General features: G+C 52.4%; 1 protein-coding gene across 1 annotated transcript; it reads right to left on the bottom strand.

The window, feature by feature from the left end:
- Window positions 1–623: 623 nt before the first annotated feature.
- Window positions 624–24936, bottom strand: TRMT44 (tRNA methyltransferase 44 homolog). The gene is made up of 11 exons (XM_041753106.1): window positions 24302–24936; window positions 22534–22648; window positions 19761–19980; window positions 17979–18047; window positions 17124–17231; window positions 15789–15860; window positions 13024–13130; window positions 11971–12154; window positions 9438–9849; window positions 7080–7196; window positions 624–1598 (listed from the first exon to the last, which is right to left on the bottom strand). Exons 1-11 carry the CDS (start codon window positions 24909–24911, stop codon window positions 1366–1368), a joined length of 2247 nt encoding a protein of 748 aa, XP_041609040.1. The 5' UTR covers window positions 24912–24936; the 3' UTR covers window positions 624–1365.
- Window positions 24937–25152: the final 216 nt, after the last annotated feature.

Here is a 25152-nt window from a genome sequence, read left to right as displayed (position 1 = left end):
ACAAGGGGAAGGGAGTCTGATCCCAAGGCAGAGAGGCCAGGGGGCTTGTCTTGATGGGTATCATCCCAGCCACGCCATGGAAACCTCAGCTCACTGGTGTCGTACTGATGAAGACACCTGATCTCTGTAGCTGAGGTCAGAGGCGAGGAGACTACAGGCCCAGCACGGGCTAACCCAGCTCAGGGCCACCACAGGACCCAGGCCTTTCTCTTTCTGCTCAGCCAGCCACAGACTCCTACACCAGGCATCCCCCGCAGGGCTCCGCAGCAGGCCCCTCACACCTTGCTGGCCAGAGCTACTCCATCTGCACAGGCCAATCGTGGCCCAAGTGGCACACTGCAGCCACTTGCCCCAGCTGGGACTTCGTCCCCAGAGCCTCCTGTGAGGGAGAGGTTCGGGGGTGGGAAAAACCATGTCCAGCACATGGGGCTAGGCAGGCAGGCACACTCCCCAGACCCCACTTCACCAGCTCAGCCGGCCCTGGAGGATGGGCAGAAACCAGGTGCTATGCCAAGCTGCAATGCCTCTCAGGAAAAGGAATGAGTTCATTCTTGGTGCCCCAAAAGAAGACTGCACCACAGAAAGGTCACCAGGGTAAGCGGCAAATGAAGGGCATGACAATGTACATTGACGGGACCTTTTAGTAAAACTGTAAAAATAATTTTAAACAGAAACACATAGGATATTTTTTCCAGAATCAAAAGAACTGCTAACAGTACTTCTGGGGAGATGATCTAGTAGGGAGGGGCGGGGGACGGGGAGTGCTTTCTGTATCATTTAGATTTTCTGGCTTTGTTGTGTATCACTTAGGATTCTTTTCCACCTCACCTAAAGTGACCTAGGTAAAGAGATTATGGGTGTTTTGTTCTCTGAACTAAAAATAACCTGCACACAAAAGTGTGACAGCTTTTACAAAATACCAGTCTAGTGATTAGCACCCAGAGCAGCTGGGTTTCCAGTACAGCCAGGATTTGGTGGCACCAGCTGCGCTCCTGCAGGCAGGGTAAGTCAGCTATCACACACTGAGGCAAGCAGGACAGAGGCAGGCCCCCTACAGGGGCCAGGTGGTCCAGGCACTTTTGCCACCTTCATCACAATGAGATGCTACCAAGAACTCCTGTACTCTTCCTGGAATAAAGATCCCGAATGCAAGTGTGACCTCATTTACAACACAGACCCTACACTCTGACGGGGCTGGGGGCGGGAGGAATTTCAGCTTCCGTCCTGTCTGGTGTTCATATAATGAACGAGTCACGTCATGGGAGCAATCTGGAGGAAGTTACCCCAACCAGCGGTGTCTGCACTTGTCAGAGGAGCTGAGCGCTGGGCCCCCACACCAGGCTCTGCTTACAGGGTGGGAGCAGCTCACAGAATCTGCTTCTTCTTCTTGGGGGCCCGGGGTGGCCGAAGCTCCGCAGGCCCATGGGCAAACGGGCAGCTGTCTGAAGGCAGAACACAACCGTCAGGGTGGTGACTGAAAAACCAGCAGATGCGGGTTTTGAAAGCTTCTGAGAACAGTCTCCGCTTTGCTTCCGGGTGCTGCTGCCTCTGTAGCTGCTCTTCTCTCCAGTCACGAATGTGAACTCGTCCATTCAGAACTGTGGTTCGGAACAAAGAGAAGACATGGCTCAGGCGTTATTCTCCAAGTCCACCCACTCATAGAGCTGGGGAAGCCTCGACTCTGGGGCAGCAGCACCCAGCAGGATGGAGACAAGGGCAGAGACCTCAATCACGACTGCACTGCCCTGACAACCCGACACCTCAGTCCCTTCATGCCAGAAGGGTGGGCTCTGGGGGAGGCAGAGTCAGAGCCTCAGCCTGGTGGGAGGGAGGCCGGCGGGGCAGGCAGGGAGCAGGGTGGAGGTGTGCCAGGGCCAGGAGCCCTGAAGGGCCAGCGTCAGGGGCCGTAAGGAGGCACACGTTGGACCCCAGGACGGAGGTCAAGAACCAAAGGTCTTGCTGACAAGACCGTGGACAAGTGGCTGCAGCCGTACCATGATGGGCCTGTGGGAAACAACGCTGAGAGCCTGGGAGACCCCGGCATTAAGACCTGCATGGACTTGGGTACAGCTGTAGAAGCTGCAGTGGCGCCTGTCCTGGGGAACCTCACCTTGGCATCGAAGAGAAACAAGCACAGGTCCTTTCTGGGCAGGCCAAGAGGAGGGTTTACTGTCCCTCGACCCCCAGCCAGAGCCCCAAACACAAGCAGTGGGCAGGGAGTACAGCAGCCCCGTCAGCCCTGGGGATGCTGCAGGACATGGGGACTAGGGAGTAGGGCCCCAGCAGCAGACTGGGCCCTCCACCAAGCTGCCTCCTGAGACGGTAGACCCTACTGGGGCTGAGACGCCCCCCAGGCTTTCACCTGGCCATTTGATCCCCAGAAGCCAGCAACTCCTCGGATATGTGGCCAAAGCAGCCAAATCCATCCTGGTTTTCCCTGGAAGCTGTAAAACCACCCGGAGACAGACCGGCTCGGGGAGAAATAAAGGAAGCTTATTGAAGAAATCTGGCTCTCTAACTTCTGACGAGAACTTGAAAGCAATGAATTAAAGCTTGGATTTGTTTTCAAATGGGCTCGTGTCATGGCAATAACGAGATTGTTTGTCTCTGGAGACTGCCGCCTAGTAAACATTTCCCTTTCAATCAGAGGAGCTGCAGAGAGGCGCCTGATGCACGGAGGGCCACAATGGAGGGATTCATCATCACAGGAGGTCAGGAGGCACCTACTAACGGCCTGGCACAACTGTCACCCTCCTCGGAGCCGGCCTCCTGCACTGCTCCCCACAAGGCTGACGCCAAGCTTCCTCAGTCTGATAGCTCAGGTCAGGGAAATGTCACTGGGCTCCACTGGACGTTCCTGCGGCAGGATGACATGGCCTTGAAGTGTGTCTCAGAAGAGTCCCGAGGAGAGACACCCACCAGATGACCAGGGTGTGCTCTTCAAAAAGGCAGGGAACCCTTGCCCCGCCCAAAGGCCTGGACATGTTCAAGAGAAACCCAGGGGAGAGGGAGCCTCCCACAAAAGCCTCCAAGAGGCCCCCCTCCTGGAGGGCAGGCTGGCTGGCAGCAGGCCCTCCACAGTGGTCTCGAGTTAAGAGGGCACCTCACCACATGTCTGGAGCAGTTAACTACAGGGTCAGGGGAAAGGGGGCCTGGGCACCAATGACACAGGATTGGCCGTGGCAGGGGGCGGTGACACGCTCCCACACACCTCCAGGTTCCAGGGCAGCTCCCATCCTGGGTAGGCCCGTGCTGGGACCTGAGGACACAACACTCCAGCTCTACACACTCCAGCCCACTCATGGGTCAGGCCACCCAGTGGACTCTCCCCAGTGGGAATATGCTCCTGATTCTAAAATGGAATCACAGGAACCAAATATATTCTACCAAAGTTCACTTATCTGGTATTTCTCCTTCCTCACTCCCGCAGACTTGCTCAACATAGCACACAAAACCTGCTGGTCTGTTCCCCTCCCAATTCTGACAGCATATGAAACCTTGACCAAAGCACTCTGAGGAACAGCCTGTAAACTGTTCCAGGAAATCATGAGGGATAATTCACCAGAACAGTGCCCCGTGCTCAGGTTCTGGTCAGATGTGACTTGGGCTGCCAGTCCAGCCTCTCCATCTAGAGACTCTGGGCAAGTCCCCATCCCTCAGCTGTGGCCACATGTTCCCCATGGCTGGCATAGGCAATGAAGGCACTGCGGGTACAGACCCTGGGCCAGGCACCCCCACCGGAACCTCCCAGCCCCTGACCACAGCTTGCACAGGACCTTGCACTGGCCCGGAGAAGGGACTCAGTGCTGGCGGAACTGAGGGTATCCAAAATCGATTTTCCCTCCTCCGCCCTATAAACATGAGCAGAGACTAGCTGCTCTAGAGTAAAACACACTCAGAGGTAGGAGCAGCCTCAGAGCATAGTTTTTGCATGACTACAGCAGAATGTTTACTCAGAGCTCAGGCCCCAAGCCGCCTACTCAGAAGTTTCCAAAAATAAATGTGCCCCCCCCCCCATGTGAACTGCACAGAAAAGCAATCACATACATGCATATTTATAATGGAAAAAAAAAAAGATACAATTTTGTGAAGTCAACCAAAAAAACATGCTGGGGAAAAAAGAGCAGCCCTTCTGGACTGCAATGAGTATTTGAACTGACCGAGGCCTTGTGAACCGAAGAGCAGATCCCAGGCAGCCGTGCTGGAGCTCAACGGGAACAGGAACTGCCAATTCAGGAAGGCTGCCCACCTCCCAGCTTCACACCCCAGTGGAGGGCCTGCCTGCCTAGGCCCCGGCTCCTGCAACCGCCCCAAACCTGGAGATGCCAGTTCTGCTCACAGGGCTCAGGGCCATTCCAGGCACTTACCCAGCAAAACCAGGTTTAAATGAAAACAAAATCTAACTCCACAAGGGCCACTGGGCCGCCCAAAGCCACTGCCAGTGTGCATATTCAAGCTCTCCCATGCACATGCAGGGCTGTGCACACCCAAGCTCTCCTGTCTCACATGCACACAGGGTCAGGGAAGAAGTGACAGCACCCAACTCTCTTTGCTTTATAGGCTGGGAGTGGACAGATACACTTCCAGACACTGTGGCCACCTGCCCTGAGGCACTGTCCAACCACTCTCCTCAGGAGCTGCACAAGGGTAGGGGTGGGGGGACGGGCCCAAGTCCTGGGGCTCAGATAACTGCCAGCATCCCTAGACAAGGCCTGTGGGCTCCCCGTCCTCCTGCGTTGGGTTTTGCTCACAGGTGGCATCTCAGGGGTTGGGGACTCTGGGATGCAATGGTCTCCCTGTGAGGAGGGGTCTGGGAAGTGCGCCCTCCTCACTGGGCTGCTCCTCTGTCTTATCCTGTGACACAGGCTAAGCAACAAAGCAGTGGGCTCTGGGCTGCCAAGCAAGGCCTGGCCCCACCCGCAGGGAGCTCAGGGTCTCGTGGAGGCAGCAATGTGACCAAATGCAGGCAGCCGAGAGACAGCAGCACATGCAGACCCTGGGGACCCAGAGAGGCAGATGGAATGCTGTTTATGAAAGGTGTGCAGGCTGTGTTCTAGCACTATGGCTACACTACCAGCAGGGCTGGGGCACTGGGATGGGGGCAGGAGCCAGCAGGTAGCCTTGCAGGACAGGAAAGAGCATCAGGAGTGGAACATAAGCCAAAGGGCCATGTGGGGGAGCTGGGGGGCTGGGGGGCGGGCTGCAAGGCAGACAGACAGCAGGCAATGGGCTCCAAGTGTGGCTCCTGAGGCAAGCCAGCGAGCAGCACGACCTCACAGGAGCCCGACTCAGCAGGTGAAGGGTGGGTCCAGGGGCAGGTCTGCAGCCCCTGCCAGCCTGGTCTCCTCGAGACCCCACGTTCTTAGCACATCTTTATGCACCACCAGCCAGAACCACCATGGTGCACACTGAAATACAATCTGCACCCTTACACTCGCCCTGCCTCTGCCTCCCAGAAAGAAGAGGTGCTCGGCACTGGTCCACAGCTGGCCTTCATCGGACACCTCCCAGTGGAAACAGAATAAAATGTGTTCCCACATGCTAAGTCCTAAGGAGTCAGATGCTGCGCTGTGGGGGGATTTGACAGGGCCCTGCACTTGACCCTGGAGGCCCCCGACACAGCAGAGAACAGGCATACAGTGACCCCCGCAGCTGGACTGGAAGTCAGTCACATGGGTGCCACCACTCCCCTGCCATCACACAGACCCAAACCTCCTCACAGCCACAGGGGGACTGCAGGCCAGCCACCTGCCTCCCCCTCCCCTCACTCCTCATGCCCCAATCCCAGTCCTCCCCAATTCAGACCCATCACGAATGCTGTTCCTCTTCCTCTTTACCAAGTCCCAGCCCAGATGTCATTTCCCAAGTCTGGCCGTCCCAACCCCTTCCTGGGATGAGGGCAGATCTCCCTGCACATCATGACTTGGGTGGGAACATGCCTATGGCACTACAGTGATGCCAGATGCCACCATCTTTAAAGCCATTTGCTGAAGTCTTAGGGGTGAAAAAGCTGGTGGGCTGGGATGTGCTCTAAAACACTTCCACAAAGAAAAGGAGGAAAAAGCTTCATCTTGAAGCAAATATGACAAATTACCAACCATCTGGACGACAGGTGTGTGCTTAAAAACTCTAAATAAAGGAACTTCTTTAACCCCAGGTACCCCTGTAAACACTGGTTCTGTGTCTCCCTCCCTATAAGCCCCAGGAGGGCAGGGACGGACGAAGGGAATGAGCACAGGTTCCTGGGCCGCTCTACCTCCTGGCAGTCCTGGAAGCCCGAGCGTCAGTGCAGGAAGGGCATGAGAGTTGCGCTCCCAAGGGCCCAGTGCACGCATGCAGGGGAGGGGAGTGGACAGGCATCGGGGCTCCCTCCTCTAACTGCCCAGGGCCCAGATGTGAGCTCACGTTGCTTCCAGTCTGCAGACAGCCAAGAGCCCAAGCAAATAACAAACCCCCACCAAGAAAGTCCTCCAGCAACACCCAGCCAGCAGGCTTTCAGACTTGCTCTTCCTTCCATGTGAGGCATAAGCATATCCAGGACAGGGGTAAGGCCAGGCCCAGGGGTACCAGGCCTGATGGGACTAGAAAGGACCGGAGAAGAGGTGTGGGCAATGTTCCCTCCTGGTAGAAGATGCTCACAAGGCAGAAGCAGGATAGGGGGCACTCTATCCTCTCCCCCCCCCCCCCCCCCCCACTTTTTGAAAAGTGTAAATCTCCTTGAAAGCAAACTTCACTTAGGGACACCTGGGTGGTCAGTTGGTTAAGTGACTTGTGGTTTCAGCTCAGGTTAGGATCTCAGGATCCTGGGATCGAGCCCAGAGTCAGGCTCTGTGCTCGGCAGGAAGCCTGCTGGAGAGTCTCCCTCTCCCTCTGCCCTCACCCCTGCTCTCTTGCTCATGTTCTCGCTCTAAAATAAATAAATTTTTTAAAAAAATTAAAAATAAAGCAAACTTCACTTGACAGAGAAAGCAGGGAGCAGTGATTCCAGAATCTGTGGGGAAGAACATTCTGACATGGGAAGGTGGAACGTGTCACCCAGCTCTAAAGGAGGAGCACATTTCAAGGCCCGATCCCCTTACCTTCAAACACCTGATGGTTGTTTCTGAGCAGTGTCTGTAGGCCTCCACACTCCCGCTTCAACCTCTGCAGTGTCTCTGGGCCCAGCTCACTGGCCACTTCTGTCAAGGAGAGGCTTCCTGAAACCCGGGTTTCCCCAACAACAACAATGTAAAGGCCGTTAAGAGACTGTCCAACAAGCCCGCCCACTGCTTGGCCCAGGGACCAGTTCTCGTCCAGCCAACCCCAGTCTCTCACGCACGTCAGCAGGGCAGGCCGTGAGATTTACCTGCACTCTGAGCGAGCCCATACCACACAGCACCTAGCTGGAACCGCAGGGGCCAAGCCAGCACCATCTGGGATGCCAGGGACTTTGCATCTGCCAGGCCCCACGCCTGGGGGCTCACTTATGCCCACCCAGCGACTCTGTAGGCCAGCTGAGACGCCCCTGCCTCCCAGACACAGACTCTAGAGGCCCAGCCCCAGACCCCCAGGGAGCAGCCACCCTGTGGCTGGGATTCCATCTACCAAGCCTAGCTGACCTTCAGGATATACCTCTCAGCTGCCTCCACCATGTTCCAAGAGCAAGCAGCACATCTAAGGAAAAGGCTAAAACCGGCCCAGACAGCCGTCCTTGCCCCTCCCGGTCTGGCCCCACACAAGTCCCTGGACGCTGGTGCTCACACACACAGCTCTGCACTGCGACTTCCCAGGTGCTCATCCTCTGTCGTGTGTGTGTTGACTCAGTCGTGAGGGCAGGGACCACCTCCTCCTGCCCTGTGCTCCCTCACCCATGCCTTGCAGAGGGAAGACCCCTGGACTGAGATCATTGAGGTCCTGGGGACAGACCCACCCATACATTATATAAGGGCAGGTTTCAGACGGGTCACTAAATTCCAGCAACCAAAAGGTAGGAAGACCACCTGAGGGCAGGAGCCTGTGGGCACATGTCCACCACACGAGAGCACCTCCGGCCAGCTCCGGGGCAACAAGACCCATGTGGGGAGGATGGCACCCCCGCTCTGCAGATGTTTCTCATGGGTGAGCAGGCCTGACACCTGAGACCTAATGATCAGAGCCACTCACATCTACATCTGAGCCTAGAAGACCTGGTCTACCCCACTGCAAGAAAGTTCTGTCCCAGGCACAGGCAAGCCCCTCCTGAGCTCAATCATTCCTGTGGTCTGAAGGTCAAACTCCACATTCTCAGACGCCCTCAAACGACTCTGAGGCGCCTGCTCACCTGCTGCGGGCTCCTTGGCACTCGAGGCCCCATTGGAAATCCCCCTCAGCTTGCCTTCCTCTCTACTTGGGCCCCACCTCAGCAGGAAGTGGGGTGCCAACCCACAGGGCAGCCCATGGTGCCTCAGGGTTGGTGCCCAGTTACACGGATGGTCAGGCACCTGGAGTTGGGGGCTCTGGCCAGCGCTGCCCCTACATCCCTGGAGAGCCCCCACCTCCATCAGATACCACCAGCATCGGGTAATTCGCAGAGAAGGGGAGATGCTCCACAGCACTCCCGCGTGGCAAGTGCACAAGGCTATGGAGGCTCAGGGCAGGACAGTATCATGGGTGGGGGAGGCCAGGCTTGCCGCCTCCTCCTTGGCCCCCCACTCACAGGGCCAGCCATGCAGCAGCCTTTGACAGGCTGAGAGAGGGCTCCCCTAGACCCCCCAATGACCCCAAAACCCCAGGCAAGTCTCTGGCACTGCCCAGCACAGCCAGCTCCACAGCGCCCTCTGGTGTCGCCAGTCAACATCTCAGCCGGGAGTGGAGGCAGGGAAGAAACCAGCTGGGGCCCAGCAAGCCGCCTGAGACTGGACACTGTACAGAAGCAGGAACAGTCCACACTTTGGCCCCCATCTCTCTTGAACACCACTGATTTCAGCACATTACTCATTCTATGAGAACAATCAGATATAATGTTCTTCTGTTTATCATGGCTGAGTTTCGCGCTTTGGCGATTCCACAGGATCAGACCACATCTCCGTGTTGCCTTACATTCAAGGGGACAGAGCACCTTTCTGACTTTCAGGACCCTGTTTCCAGTTTGAATAATTCAATCCTACTATGAAATGAAAACAAGTGTCTCCACACCCTGAAGCCTGAACATTTCTGTAAAGGCTAATTAAATGTGTGAACACTACCCCTCTGCCCTCAGTGCCTTCCTCTAAGAGAAATGGAGTCCTGCATACTAATGGGAACCACAAGGAAAATTTTAAACAATTAGCATATAAGTGGCCTATTCATCACTGACGTCGCTTTAAAATATACATAATTAGAACCACAACACAATTTTTAGTCAGTCCTAAGGGAGCACCAAGCCACTGCCTGAAAGCCAGCAGGCATGCAGGCGGCCGCAGCTGGGGTCGGGGGCCTACCTCCTCGGTTCCAGGCCTTCGAGCTGCCGCTGGAAGCATCTCCTATGCTTATCTGCTCCTCTCTGTCCAACAGCATATGTGCCACTTGCAAGACCACTTGGTCAATAAAATCTCGAGGGAGGGTGGCACAGTTCCTCAGGCGCTCAACTTTTTCTCTAGGTTGAAATCCAGACAGCCAGAGTTCATCAGCCGGGGCCTCTGCCCCTCCCTCGGCAGCCCCAAAGTCCAGGGCCCGGTGCCCGTTGGGGTGACCCTCATGTCCCACAGCAGCCCGGGGTGGAAGAGAGGCAGGCGTCTCGCTGGGTGGGCTGGCAAGGTGGCCCCGCCTGCTGTTAATATACTGGGTTCTCTGCTTATCCATGGAAACTTCTCTAGCAGGTGAGTATGTTCTGGATTTCCCAATGAGACAAACCTGCTTGTGAAAAAAAAAGCAAGAGTATTTTACCAGGTTCCTATAGCATTTCAATGTTTGCCATTTAATTCTCTTCTTCTGCAGCACACATTAAAGTTTTAGGCATTTATGGGATGGGATGCCTGGGTGGCTCAGTGGTTGTGCATCTGCCTCCGGCCCAGGGTGTGATCCTGGAGACCCGGGATCGAGTCCCATTGGGCTCCCTGCATGGAGCCTGCTTCTCCCTCTGCCTGTGTCTCTGCCTCTCTCTCTCTCTCTCTCTCTCATGAATAAATAAAATCTTTTAAAATAAATAAATAAAGTTTTAGGCATTTATCACAAAAGAAAAGCTTATTTTAAAAACCAATAAAAACATCCAAAATAAACCAAGAGCAAAAGCCCACAAAGAAACTCCTGGCTCAGACTTTCAAAGCCCTAACACACATATACAAATCACAAGTCCATAGTTACTGAGCTTACGGCCATGCCTGTTCTGAACATTCTACATGTGAGAGGCTCCATTTGACCCTCACGTGCAGACACTGACAGTAACACTGAGCTCTCAAAATGAGATGTCCTCCTATCAACCTTGCCAGAGCGAGGGAGGCAGGAGTACCTAGCAAAGCACTCAGTACAGCATGGATGCTCATTCCATGCTCTTTTCTTCTTTGTACATCCAGCTGAAAGCTGCCGCACAGGAGTCCCCAGGGCAAGTGAGGCCAGTCCAGCGACACTGCTCCAGGCACAGCATCTCTGGACTTCCTACAAGAGGAGGAGCTACAAAGCCAGGTTAGAGACAACAAAAGAAAGCAACTCTAATTATATCAGAGCCACTCTTACTAGTCTCCAGCCCTGCCACCTGATGCATGCATGATCCTCGGCAGGTAACTCAACCTCTCTGTGTGCGAACAAGCATGCCAGGTGTCATCAGCCCTCACTGGATAGCTGCTATGTGTGCACATCTGCTCTTACATTTGTACTCCAAACCACCGAGTTACAAGAAAGCTGAGGCTCAGAGTGATTAAGGACTGGTACATGCTCTCTAACAAGACAACAGAAAGACAAGTGCGAAAAACCCAAACTGCGAGATCCTTGAACCTACTCACATGACCCAAAGCCTAGCAGTTCCCAGACTCAATTCCAACTTTAGTAGAATGACTTGCCAACGTGAGCGCACTTAGGGAGAATGACATCATGGCTCTGAAGCAGAGTCCTAAAGGAAGCTTTCAAAGTGACTTGAGCAGTGACCACACGGGCAGCAATGACATACTGGAGGCCACGTGGGCCCCACTCACCACCACTAAGCACCTACAATGAAGGTGCCATTTTTTATCTTTTCCTCGCTGGACAGACAAGGACACAGGTGTGGCTCACAATGTGCCCAAGAATTCACTGCCAGCAGGTGGCAGAGCTGAGAGTTCACCTCACACCTTAGACCCTTTTTGCCATGTCAAGCAATGAAGTTAATAATTTGGATACGATGGGTTTTTTTTTTTGTTTTGCTGTTCAAAGCAGTGGCTCACTGACAGCCACTGAGTCTGAGAAGAGGAAGCTATCAGAAACTATCATAAATCGACGGCAGTACTTCTCATGGCTCAGAGGGTGAGTGGGAATGCCACCAAGCCTGCCCTGACCACCTGGCAGGGTCACACAGGGTACTCCTGCTGTTTTCACAGACTGTGTAAGGGCCAAGATCTGCCTGGGCCAGGTACATTTTAGGTCAATCTGAATTAATGAAGCATGTGACGAGAAAACAGGAATCATTCTGAACCAAACTTCAATTCCAACCAATCACTGAGGAACCCAAGTAGTCAGAACGGAGGGCAGGCAGAGCCACAGACAGCCCTCAGGCCACCACTACACAAGTCAGGCTGACACCTGGTTTGGGCAGGTCCTCGAGGGCCATGTGCACTTTCTGGGAAGGAAATGAAGACTCCCTGAGGGTCCTGCAAAGCTGCTATGGGTGTGGAGAAGGCAGTGCCAGGGGCTGTGGAGGCTGAACGAGCCCTCTGCACCCCACCAGGGGCCGGGATGCCGAGATCCACACAGGCTCCTTCTGGATCCCACACACTTTCCAACAGCACAGCATCACCTGTGGTTCTGAGACACTGGCCCTGAGCCAGCAACTCACTGAGGACGCACCCTTTTGGTGGAGGGAATGCGAAGGCAGTCCTCCTCAACGTGAAACCCGCAGGCCAGCCCCACTTCTGTGATGAAATCAAGGTACTCCCGGTACTGAGTCTTCCTGCTCTGCCTCCGGGAGTATTTTCCAATGAAGTCAAAGAAGCAGCAGGGGAGGACAAAGAAGCGGCAGCCGTAGGAAGACCTTCAAAAGCAATCCACAAAAACCAAAAGGAAATTTAGCAGAAAGCTGTATGGCTAACATGTATCTGGGTAAAATACATGTGTATTGCTGGCTGACAATGTCTTCTAGGTGACAAAATAGTCGGAGCTCTCCCTAATTCAATTTCTAGAAACAGTGCAGCATGGCATACTTTCCCCATGAAATACGAAGTGAATTACTTCTATAAAACACTTGCTCCACTGCAGTTGCTCTTGTCAACTATAACCCACTTCCTGAAATGCCTGAGATTTCGGCTGTGAGTGAGGCACCTGGGAGGCGGGCCCAGCCAGGATGAACACCTGCTCCCTGACCCACATCATTCTCCAAGAGCTAAGACAGCTCAAAAGACCATGGATGAAGAGCCATAGCCACGAAATATTTGGGGGCAGCAACGTAACCTGAATCTCTGTGACATCTCCTCCTGACCTAGAAGCGCTGCCACATGTCTAGCCCCTGGGCTGAGAAATAAATACTGCTGCAAGTATCTCTATGTTGAGAGATTTTTCCTTTGAAGACCAACCCTCCTGTTGCCAGAAAAAAGCTTTCAAAATATGACAGGTCTCTCAATACCGGATATAAATATATTGCAGAAGTGATCAGTTTTCATCAGCACATTCAATAGAAGAATAACGTGAATCACATTTGTGATCTTTTCAGCCACGTTTTATATAAAACAGGCAGAATTTAACCCTGACCCGATATACTCTGCAGATTATCATTTCAGCAATCTGAACTAGCTATGTCCCCAGTGTTCAACAGCCACAGCAGCTAGTTTTGGACAGTGAGATTTAGGCACCAAAACATTCTGCTCCCCCCTACCAGCCGCCCTGCCGGCTGGGCTATCTGCTCACCTGGCTGCAATGACAGGTATCCATGGTGTCAATTCATCGGAATGGTTACCAATTAACCAATCAACGTCAGGGAACAAGGTCTTATCATTTGGTGTGATTGCATCTTCCTAAAAGAAAAGCATGCAACGAGACCACATGTTGGTTCAGTAAAGCAGCACACAGCTATGAGGCTAGGCCCTGCAGAATCCCAGCTTGCTGGGGTGGTCGTCTCAGCCCCTCGGGTCGTCGTGGGTTCTGGGCAGGCCCCTGAATGTATGGTCTGCGTCTGCCCCAGAGGGTGTGAAATACAGCAGCTTTTAGTGTCATCACTAAAGACACTAACAATGCTCTGAGTGCTAATCTCTTGTTGATCCTTACAAACGTGCTTCTCTACACAAACACACAAAGAAGCTACAGGAGTAGGACAGAGCAAGTTTCCACACTGGCAGGACATCAGAGCCAGACAGGGCCTCAGGAGCAAGTGAGTGGAACACAAGTGGGTCTGAGGTTAAGTGTGCCACGTAATGCATCACATAACCTCACGTCTGTCAACCTATGTGATGAAGCACACCTGTGAAGGGACGAGGTAGGCTGAGGCAGGAGCAGTTTACATATAGAAGGAGAAATCTTTGCTATTGCACAATCTTTTGTAAACAGACACCAAGTAAAAACCCACTCCACAGGCAGGTTAGCCATTCTGACAATTTCTGTAATTAAGCCGCAGATAGCTGGATTTTACAATTTAGAACTTTACATCGACCCTACTCCTACATGACACCCTACTCTTCCTGCTAAGCAGCAGGCCATCACACATGATTGCAGTCAGACCCCAACACTGTCAGTGAGAACTGGGAAGACAGAGAAAAGATACTATACAGCCGCTCGAGACCCTCCAAACTTTAAAGCTGAAGAGCCAACACCCAAGGGAAGCGAGCACAGCTGCTTTCCTAGCTCAAAACACACCAGGAAGACAGTCTGACAACACTCACTTTCAAGGCCCTTCCTTAGAACAACAAAACTATGAGTCTTTCACAGACATGATATATACAAAGTGGAATTTGAACTCTACCATCTTTCCGTTTTTGTTTTTTGTTTTTTGTTTTTTTAATCTTTCCGGTTCTTAAATAAGCATCTGGGCTTCTACTTACAGTGAAAACAGTACTGCTCAACTGGTATGGATAGAATTTAACAGCAGGAAAAAACAGACCTTATTGTTCTCTATCTCCACCCAGTCTAGATTTAAAGTTGCCTATTTTCCTTTACATGGCCTGCATGAATAGAAATGTAATTTACAGCTGCTGTAATTTAGCAGTCTTATAATCAAATGACGATTTTGAAAGAAGCTGTAAACTTGTCCTCGGCTTTTGACCGTGTGGATAAAGAAAACGAGCCCATAGTTTGCCACTCCCTTCCACTAATCTTTTTTATTTTTTACAATGTCATTCTCTACCTTCAAAAAAAATGAGGCAGAAAATATGCAAATGGTCTCAAAGTTCTATTTAAAGATGAAATGGCACAGCTGAGCATTATTTCACAGGAGCGGCAGGCCAAGCGCGGGGCAAAAGAGCAAGTGTGGACAGCTGCGAGCTTCTGGGCACATCATGCTCTTCTGATTTCTGTGCACCCTCCACAGTGACGAGTGAATGCGTGAGAAGTCTCATCAGCTCTCTGGCCACTGGGGATGAGAATCTGTGTCCCAGTCACATCCTGCATTTAACTCCAGGACTAAGGTCTTGAGGTAACCAGGGCGGTGGAGCACAGCTGGGCAGTGGGAGGGACCTAGTGTGGAGACCCTCCTATGGAGCCCTCTGCTGGCCAGCTCAGAGGCCTCGACCAGACACCGACACAGCAACACTGGACACGGGACCTGATGGGGAATGCTGCTCAGGTGGCCGGTCACCTTCTCCCTTAGGGAGACACTCCTCTCTGACTGGGACCAGGACAAGTGAGCTCCTTCTGAGCAAGACTGTAGGGACCTGGGTTCACTGTGGCTCCACAGTCATAGGCTCCAGAGACAAATGTGCAGTCTAGCTCCACAGGGCATCGGCACACCTGAGACCCAGCCCCAGCCCAGGTGCATTTTACCTTCCTTCCCTGGACTCTTCAGCACCTGCCTTCTTGCTAGGAGGCCCTCCTGGCTACTCTACATACATAGCAAGACCTGGTGCCCCAGCGGCCCCCTCACCCTCCCCTGCCCTGCTCAGGTGTTCATCCCTCTCAGCAAGTACCACACCTGACACCCCGCACCCACTCTTTCTGGGGGTGTCCCCCACCCCCATGAAGGCAGGAGCCTTTCATTACTGTTGAACTGCCAGCACCTGAAAACACCTGACAAATTGAAGGCACTCAAAAATTTGGTAAATATGTAAATCTCTACTTTTTCTCCTGTATTTTGGATGCATCTCTTAAAGCATTCAAAACTCTTCCTGAAAGTGTATTTGAAGTAAAACCTTTCTGAAAACCATTATGACAATATCATCAAAAACTTCTAAAGTTTGGCCTATGACAGATTTTTTTTAAGTGGACTAAGACTGACACACAAAGATTTATGTAATGAACTTGTCATCTGAACACAGTCAAGAACATGAGGCGAGCCAAGAGGATAACCTCACTGTCATCATGTGCTGTATGTGTGTGCCCTGCCCTCTTAGGGGCCATGGGCGTGACAGGATACCAACCTGGCACTGTGTCAGGACCAGTGAATACACGAGGCACCTGTCACACTCGTTAGAACTGCCACTATGAGACAACCATGCTGAGATCAAACAAAAAAACAAGGCCAGTACCTCTAAGCAAGTCTGTGGTCCATACATGTCCCAGATTTTTCTTCTTCGTACATCAATCCCCCTGCCTGGATGCTAAAATAATTTCAGAAACCGAAGGTTAACGCTGGTACATATAATAAATTAGCAAGAACAAATTAACTACAGAGATTGCCACCAGTGTGAAGTGCAAGAGACCTTTTACACTCACGGATGGCACTCATGGTATCTCAGCGCTGGAAACATTCATGCTCCTGCAAGGCATGGGTAAGAACCTGCAGTCCGCAAAGGTCACCCACCAGGAGCCTTCACGATGGGAAAATGGAGTCAAGGTATGAGAACATGTCCGAGGACAGTGGCCCAGGAGACGCATATGGAAACAGAGCCTGTCTCATGGCCCGGAGTCCAGTCCAGACCCCAGCACATCTGCCCCTCCAACTTGAAACAGACAAGGCCCATCCGCTGTGGCTGCATCTCAGCCAGTACGCTGTGCCCGTATCTGAGGGCTCTCACAGGGCAGCCAGGCTCATTTCCAAGTTGGGAGGAGGGGAGGGGTGGACAAGGTACCCGGTCCTCCTTACCTACCAGCCTACAGGCCACCACCTGATGTGCTGATGCCCCAGAGACAACTTGTTTACAGGTATTACTGTCATAAACTCATTTTTTAATAAAGCAATTCAAAAGTACATTCTGATGATCCCATTTCAAGTTCCTATAGCTGTGGACAGGACATCTCTCCCACAGGGCAGAATGCTACAGGAAGAAATCAGCCGGGGTCACCATGATGGAGCACGAAGCTACTAAGCTCCAGCTAGCTCAGCCAGGTGACAATGACAGCATCCTCCACGGGAAGGCTGGACACTGGCCCAAAGCATCGGCCCAGGGAGCTTGGAGCTCATGCTTACACTAAACTGCCCTGAGCAGCAGTGGCTATTCTCAGCACATCCTGCCTTGACTTCACAGATCGAAAAATGGTGCACAAACCAGTGTCATAAGCTTATATCATAGTGTAAGTATCCTCCGAGCTGGGCGTCCAGCTTCTGGAGGGCAGAACCTACTGCCTCTTATTCCCCTTCCAGTGCCCTGACATGCCACATTCCCCAGAGAAGCACCTGACAGCAACCACGGCTGTACTGGGTAAAGTCTGTCATCCACAGGCGCAGCCCCTGCAAGCCCAAAAGCCCTGTTCTATCTCCTCTCTCCCAGCCACATGGGCTGCCTGTGCTCCTTGGTCACCAGTCCAACACCCAGGCAGACTCTGGATCCAGCTCATATCAGAAAACCACCTCAAGGGCCCTTGTGCTGGACTGGAAGACACTCTGGAAAAGGAATTAGAAATGGCCACAGATGTACATTTACCCCTTCAGTGCTCAGGATGTGGACCAGGAGACCGTTACCACATCCTAAGTCAACAAAGGACTGTTTGGCTGTCAAGCCCCGCTCCTCTCGCTCCTCTTCCCATAAAACCTAGGTTTAAAAAAAAAAAAAAAATCAGTCCTGATCACTCCTTCCAAGAATAATTCAGATACAAATTCTACACGGGTTACAAATAACATTTCCAGAAAGGGTAGGACAGGCTTCATCTGTGGCCCTGGTTCTACAGAGCCAACCTACAGGTGAGCAGAGGGAGCTGCCCTTGCCTGCTACTGCAGGGGCATCGAAGCTTCCTCCTCCCATTGACAGTCTACATGAAAGTGATCCCCTCTGGGCAAGAGCTCTACAGATGACTGCTGGTTTCCTCATGGCTTCTCTCTGTTCTTCAAGGACATATACTTTAATAGTCAAAGCAAAGTATGCTATTTCTAAAAAGGCTATGAGAATTACAGATGAAAAGAAATTAGAAATTATCTGGTCTAAACATTTTTTTAGATAAGAAAGTCACGACTATTAAGTCAAGGCACACCCAAATTTCGAGGCTGGCAAACTAGCTAAGGAAGGACCCAGGACTAGAGGGGTCCCATCAGCAGCGTGAGCCACCCAGCGCCTCCGTGGTTACGATGAGGCAGGGAAGCCCCAGCTAAGCTGGAGCTTCATGACACAGGTTTATTCCTCACTCACACCAAGCCCAACTACTATACATGTTACCAAACTAGCAACAGAACCAGAAACACGCTAAGTGATGGACTTGGTAAATGTTGTTCCCCACTGGTAGCAGCTGAGGGTAGCAACCTTCCCCCACTGCAGAGGAGCTTAAATGACCAGACATACTCTTACCAGCAGGTAGGCAGCAAGAGCCACATCTTCGTACACAAACTTTTCTGGATCAGTTACTTCAGGCCATACCTAGAAAGTGTTCCAGAGTGCATGTAATTATAACTCCATCACTCTGCCTAATGTCACTATCCCCGGTAGCCATACAGCACAGGAGACTTCTCAGGCGGGAAAATTTTAAAAACAAGCTCATTCCAAAGGCAGACATTTATGATCACTTTCATACAATAGACAAGTGGCATAAAGACACACAAAACTTTTACCATCTATGCCTATAGATGGCATAGGACACATCAAAAACAATGCTGTCCAAAGCAAGATTTTGCAACAAAAATGACATGTAAGACATTTAGATGAAGCAACTGTACCATCATAGGAAAATGCTCAGCTCTCCTGTCCCCATCACTTATTCAGATGAGGGAAACGAACAAGAAAACCTGGACGAGGAGAGCAAATGGGTCACAAGGCCAGTGCACCAGACCTCTGGTCTGCTGGTGCCTGGCTGTCACCTGTCAGGAGCAGCACTCAGCAGGTGGTCCTCATCTCCCTATGTGTAAAGGGAGAAAGCCTTAGCTGCCACACAGGACAACAGCAGGTATCCTGAAAGCTGCCAAGCGTGACAGCTCACTATCTACATCACTGACATGCACGACGGAATCTAGCAACAGAGGACAAACCCATGACAAGGTGACACGTTCAGATTTCCATTTCTAGTCACAAGGGAATAGACAGGTCAGATGGTCTCACTAGGCCAATTTCAAAGGCTGAAATAATAGATGAAGTCCCTTCCTGAAGGAACTGAATAGTTAATAAGATAATGAAGGCCTCTCAGGCCAGGATCTGGAAGGGAAGGGGCCCCCAGCTTAGGTCAGCCAGGCCTAGGAGCCACACACTTCAGCAAGAGTGAAAGGTCACTGTCTCCAGCCTATGAACTTTGAGGTGCTCTGTTACATAATGATAGGTAAGTGATTTAAAAAACAAACAAACAAACAACACATATGGGTACCTTGGGATCTCAGTCAATTGAGCGTCTGACTCTTGATTTTGGCTCAGGTCATGATCTCAGGATCCTAGGATCAAGCCCTGCATTGGGCTCCATGCGAAGCATAGAGCCTGCTTAAGATTCTCTCCCTCCCTCCAAAAACAAACAAAACACACACACACACACACACACACACACACACACACACACACACGAAGAAATGACAAATCATAGTTCCCTCCAGAAAGAGGGCTATACACTTGGAAGAGTACAAAAGAAGTTCAGCCACATTAGGAAAGCTTTATTTCTTACTCTGGTTGTGAGCATAGAGGTTTGCTGTTACTGTCTCTACATCCTAAACATAGTTAAGGACATATGAAATGTATCTTCTTTCTGGAAGTACACACTTTTGTATTTAATTTTTCATATATTTTCTTTAAGCGTCCTTAAGTTTATATAAGGAAATGTGACAATTTTGTAACTAATATCCAACTACTTTCAATAAAATATTTCCCTTTATTTGCTTGGAAAAAAATTAGCAATGTGCAAAAAAAAAATTCCTTTTCTGTAACACATCTGTTGACATTTTTGCTGTCTGCATCTCTATGTTGAAATACAACCTACAAAAAAAAAAAAAAAGAAATACAACCTACAACACAGGCCCTCAGTAGCTATACGTTAACTTGTTGTCTGTGTCTGCAGAAACCAGGATGTTTACTGAAAAAATGATTTCACCTGGCATAGTTTGGCCAATGTCACCTCATCTAAATGAGGGGAATTACAAATGTCTTCCCCAGGGTTACCTTGACCATGTCTTTATACTTCTCCTTGAGCATCTGGTAAGTCTTGCTGTATTTGATGATGGAAATGAGGGACAGGGTGCTTTTAAATCCGCTCTTCTTGCTGTCCACAGACCACCTGGCCAGCCTGGCCAGCAGCTCTTCTCCCAGCCAGCTGGGTCTGGGATAAACAATGCCATCTGAATGCCATCTTTCTGGACAGAAAATTAAAATAGATATAAACCTTTAAAAATAAGAGAAATATGAATAAGCAGAGCTAGTTTCAATTCTTATTTTAACATTTACCAAGAGAAGAGAGCACATGTTAAGACAGCTATAATTACAAAATATTTGACCTGAAGCCCAACAACTAGCTGTAGAACTTTCATCAAATAGAGAAAAACACATTTTTTAAAAGCAGAAAGAATTCCCTTACAAACACTGTTAAAAACACACTTACCCATCCTATGAAGCCCATTAGGAGGATGGACAAATAACAAAGCTCCTCTTACTGTCTGCTTCACGCACTGACTAGCCAGCTTCTGAACATCTAAGGATTTCTCTAAATTCTGTTTTCATATATTTTCACACGTGCAACTCAAATGTGACTATACCGGCTCACCAAATACTCCCCAGGCAGAAAGTGGAGCACTTGGCCTCAAAGCTAAGGACACGCAAAATCCCTGTGCAGCTCACAGGTTCAGTTCTGTGTGTATCTCCTGCCCCCACAGCTCCTGTCCGCTGTCACCTGCTCAGCACCAGATGCACAGCAGGCCCTCACAGTCTGTGTGATGAACATGCAAATAAAACCTCACCCCACAGGCCCAGATCACAACACACTATCTGAGGACACAATTCAGGTGGCACAATAAGCGGAGAGGATCCAGACTGTCAGGTGGAGAAAAGAGGCTACAAAAAAGGTGGCATTCATCATCGGCCCTAAGAGCAAGTGGAAGCACAGCAGCTGGGTGAGGGGGCAGAGTAAGTGGTCATGCACTCTGGCAAGAGCTAGGACAGTCAGGCTTTTTGTCTCCATGTACATCAGAGGCACATAGCTCCCCCTGAGTAACAGGCACTGACTCTCCTCTGAGAGGCGCACCCAGGCGGGTCATGATGTGGGAAGAGTCCAGGAAGGACTCGGACTGCTCCCCTTCCCAGTCCCTTCACCTGGGAAGCTCTCCAGCCAGGGCTGGCATCCCTGTCAAGCCCTTCCTGTGCTCTCCCCAGGCCTTGTGCCCTTCCCCCAGGTGTTCCCAGAGTCCCCACAGCCTCCTTCCTCATCCACTCTGGGCTCATCCAGGATGCCCCCTCCTCAGAGGCATTTCCCAGCCACTCTGCATATACCTGACACAACACTGCCTTAGCTAACAAAGAGACGTGGGAACACAGACACACATCTTACCTGTTGTACTTTGTACCACCTGGTGGTAGAGTATATACTTATGTATCATGCCACTCTGCCCAGTGCCAAGAACATGGTAGGGTGGGCGCACACCACCACTGCCGCAGACGACAGGAGCCAACCAGGAGCACTATGCACTACAGCAGTGGCCTGGCCAACCCCATTAAACTTGTGCTTAGCATCTGGCCCAAGTGCCCAAAGGGACAGCTGCCTGGTCAGCAAAGACAGGAAACACCAACCTGGAAAGATGGGGAGCCGGCAGCTGAGTCCAAGCCCTCAGGAAATCAGCAAAGAATGTGACCACCACGCGTGGAATGTACTGCACCCTGCTACGGCCGTGCCACACTGGGAGCTCTCACAGCGGACCCAACAGATGCCTTCAGTGCCCACTTACCAGCTCTGTGATCAGCACCCCCAGGTGACCACCACAGGAGACACACTTTCCCCAAGGTGCCTGCTCCCAGTCCCCAGTTTCCAACAACACACCAAGGAAAGAGTCTGGGGCTGGATCTCTTGGGCAGTCTCTTGACAATTCTAAGAGGATTCACCCAGGCCCTAAGTATTCCCATCAAGCTTCTATGCCTGCAACAGGTCCCTACAAAGCCTAGGCTCCTCCTCAGAGGTTCAAGAATTATTAAACCCATCGCAGGGATGGGGAGACTGAGGGTCACAAAGATGACATACCCAAGGTCACAGTGTTAGTGGGCAAATCAGGCTCTTTCCACTGTACTCCTCTGCTTTATACAAACCCATGTGCCAATAAGCCCAGCCTGCTTACACAGACACAATCCCCAAGCCTGTTCTGGAAAGTACAGACCAGATATGGCTCTCAGAAAAACATCAGCAGCAAAGTGATAAGCGATTTTACCCCTCCTCTGACTTTTCCATTTAAAAAATACCAAATGGAAGTAAACCAAATTTCACACTTGCTGTACAGGCCCAAAAGCCACATGAACTAGGGGGCCTACTGATCTGCCACTTTCATGATAAGCACCACTGAATACCCACATTATCTGAAACCACATGAGCCTCAACAGGAAATAAAAAAGGAAGCTATTCCTGCTCCCCATTCCCAAGCTGTAAGAAAGAATATAATAAAAAGATTTGCAATTACTTAAATTCAGCTACACCTAGGTGCTATTCATCATCCTAGCTACGTGGAATGTAAAGAATACAGACTCCGGCCAGGCTGGGATCACCCACACACAAGCCGGGTGCCCACAGGAACAAAGACACGTCATGGAGACACCAACTAGAAACAGGAAACACATTCTCACACACCTCAGCTGCCGAAGGGCACCTTTGGTTCTTCAACAACCCTGATTCTTGCAGCTACCTAGATGAGCGACTGATACCACACAGCACTGGAGGAGGAGTCCAGTTTTTAGCTCTTACCATTCTTCTCTGCTCTGACTGAGCCGGATTTGATACACGTTGCTTGTCTCAACCTTTAAATTCCCTCTGTCGTCTTCTTCCAAAGGTAAAAATGTTACTGTTCCATTGAGGACATCTGGGGAACAAAGAGGGATAATCAATGAAAACTGCTTACTTAGTTCAGCATTTTATCAGACCCAATGTTACAGATAGTAAAGACTCAGCCTGACTTTGCTCTCCCAAGGCTTTCCCCGTTCTCTTTACCACGGCATCCAGGAAGATAAATATGCTTTTACATCCTATCCACTGCTTCAAACCGAGCTCACAGGGTGCCAGGCACGCGGCAGACACGTTCAGCAGGAGCCAGCAGGAGCCGAGAGGAGAGAGCAGTCCTAAAACCAGCACTCCTTATAGAGGGAGGAGCACTGTCTCTCCTCGCCAGAGAAGCCAATCTGGGAATGCAGATGTCTACATCTGAAGGCCTCGGGGAACCTGACTCACCAACCTCTGTCTGGCAGAGGGGAGATGTAAAAGGTGACCAAACCCAGACAAAAGCTGGAGGAGCTCCTAAAGTAGTCTGGACGACGACAGGATCAGAGAGGGCCTCCCGGCAGAGGGGACACCTGGGAAGAGTCTTGCAGGGGACACAGAGGCAGACAGTACTGGGAAGTGGGGGTGGGAGGGAACACACCTACCAGTGACTTGACATTGCCGCATGTGCTGCAGCAGCCTCCCCAAGGTGTTCATGCCCTAATACTCACAACCCAAGAGTATGCTGTGTGACAAGGCAAAAATGGACTTTGCAGATGTGAGGGGGCCACAGGCCTCAGGAAAGAGTGCTCTGGATTAGGCAGGTGGGCTCAGGCCAGTCACAGGGGCCCTGAACAGCTGACAACTTGCTCCAGCTGGAGACAGCAGAGGAAGCTGCAAGTGTGAGAAGGACTGGACATCACAGCTGGCTCTGGGACTCAAGAGCCCGAGGGAGCCTTCCACCAGGTCCTCCAGGAGCGGGCCTTCCACTAGCCTCTTCATCTGCTAAACTCTTATCCATCATTCGACATCTGGTGCTCCTTCACCTCCTCCCTCAGGCATTCCAGACACTCTCCCCCAACGATGACCCCATTCTCTGTACTAGAAATGCACATTTCTACATGTCCCCTCAAAAACCAGCAAAAACCAAACCAAAACAAAACAAAAAAACAACTAAACCTCCCTAGGACTTTACAAAGGTATTGACATAGTGAGTATGGTTAGTGCCTTTTCACTGCCCTGAGGTTCAAAGGACAGTTTTTAATCAAACTGCATCTTGTGCAGAAGATTCTCTCCCTCACCAAACTGGGGCCAGGCTCTCTGGGCCCTGTCTCAACCGAGCTTCAACTTGGCTGGTGTTTGAGTAAAGACTCAAACACCGACAGTCTCTAAGAGCTCAGGCTGCATCCCTAGAACGACCGGGGCCCTCAAGGCTGCGGGGACAGTCCCAGCCCTGCCCTAACCCTAGGGTGGGCCCCTGTGGGGCGGGGGGCGGGGGGGGGCAGCCCGACTTCCAGGAGCGCGAGCAGGAAGCCGCAAGGGGTCACCAGGGCCGCACACCCCCGTTTGGTAGATTCTGGCCTCCCCCACTCTACCGAGCCCGCCCCACTTCTCTCCCCTCCCTCTGCCTTTCGCCCGCCCCGGCTCCTCTGCACAAATCCAAGCGGAGACTCTTCTCCCTATCGCAATAACGTATTTGTACTTAAAACCCTCTCCTCGCGGCTGTCCCCGACGCCCGTGACCGTCAGATCGCTCCTACCTCGCACGACCATTTCCCTCCTGGGAACGGCAAGCGGGCAGCGCGGGCCCGTCTTCGGGAGGACGGTTCTGAGAACGAGGTCCAGCTCGCGGGGCGCCCCTGGCTGCGATCCCACCGGGGACCCGGCGAGGAAGGCCAGCACCTCCGGGCCGCCGCCGGCGAGGCTTCGAGAGCAAGCGTCCCAGGCGGACTCCAGATCCCAGGCCGGGAAATCCGCGTCCCCGGCCCCCGGCTCGCGGGGCTGCCCGGGGCCCCCTGCGAGCCGAGGCGCGGCGGCGGCGTCCCCGCGCTCCTCCCCTCGCCGGCGCCGGGCCTCCTCGGGGCCGCGCCCCGCCGCGCCCGAGCTCGGCCCGGGACCCAGGCCCCCATCCGGGGGTCGCGGACCCGGGGCGGCCGCGGCCCGCTCCTCCTGCTCCCGGCCGGCGTTGGGCCGCTGGCCGCAGCCCTCCGCCCGCGGCTCAGCAACACTCCGCCGGGCCTCCAGGCGGACGCCACACAGCCGCTTGTTGGCCACCTGCGGCCTCTCCAGCCACACGGCCACCGCCGCCCAGAAGCCCCCGGGGAGCAGCGCACCCGGGTCGCGCACAGCCGCCCGGCCCACCTCCGCCATGGCCCGCCAGCCCCCCGCGCTCCGCGGCTACGGGGCGCGGTGATGACGCACGGGGCGGCGCGGCTCGTGACGTAGGGGGCGGGGCGAGGGCGGGGCGAGGGCGGGGCGAGGGCGGGGCGAGGGCGGGGCGAGGGCGGGGCGAGGGCGGGGCGGGGCGGGGCGGACGGGGAGCTCGCGTGCTCTCCGGGCCGTCCCGCGGCGGTGCTGCCCGCCGGGGCGAGTTCCCGCTGCGCTCGGAGGA

Source organism: Vulpes lagopus, chromosome 4 (assembly GCF_018345385.1).
Source record: "Vulpes lagopus strain Blue_001 chromosome 4, ASM1834538v1, whole genome shotgun sequence".
In the NCBI taxonomy this organism is placed as follows: domain Eukaryota; kingdom Metazoa; phylum Chordata; class Mammalia; order Carnivora; family Canidae; genus Vulpes; species Vulpes lagopus.
The sequence above is the reverse complement of the archived record's forward strand: the minus strand, read 5'-3'. Positions and strand labels throughout refer to the sequence as shown.

What these genes read in the sequence shown, in the direction of transcription:
- TRMT44 (XM_041753106.1), bottom strand. Translation starts at nt 24,911, where the DNA reads ATGGCGGAGGTGGGCCGGGCGGCTGTGCGCGACCCGGGTGCGCTGCTC. An exon ending in AGTCAGAGCAGAGAAGAATG is followed by an intron (nt 19,981 to 22,533) that starts GTAAGAGCTAAA and finishes TTATTTTTAAAG; the next exon opens with GTTTATATCTATTTTAATTT. An exon ending in AGTATAAAGACATGGTCAAG is followed by an intron (nt 18,048 to 19,760) that starts GTAACCCTGGGG and finishes AACACTTTCTAG; the next exon opens with GTATGGCCTGAAGTAACTGA.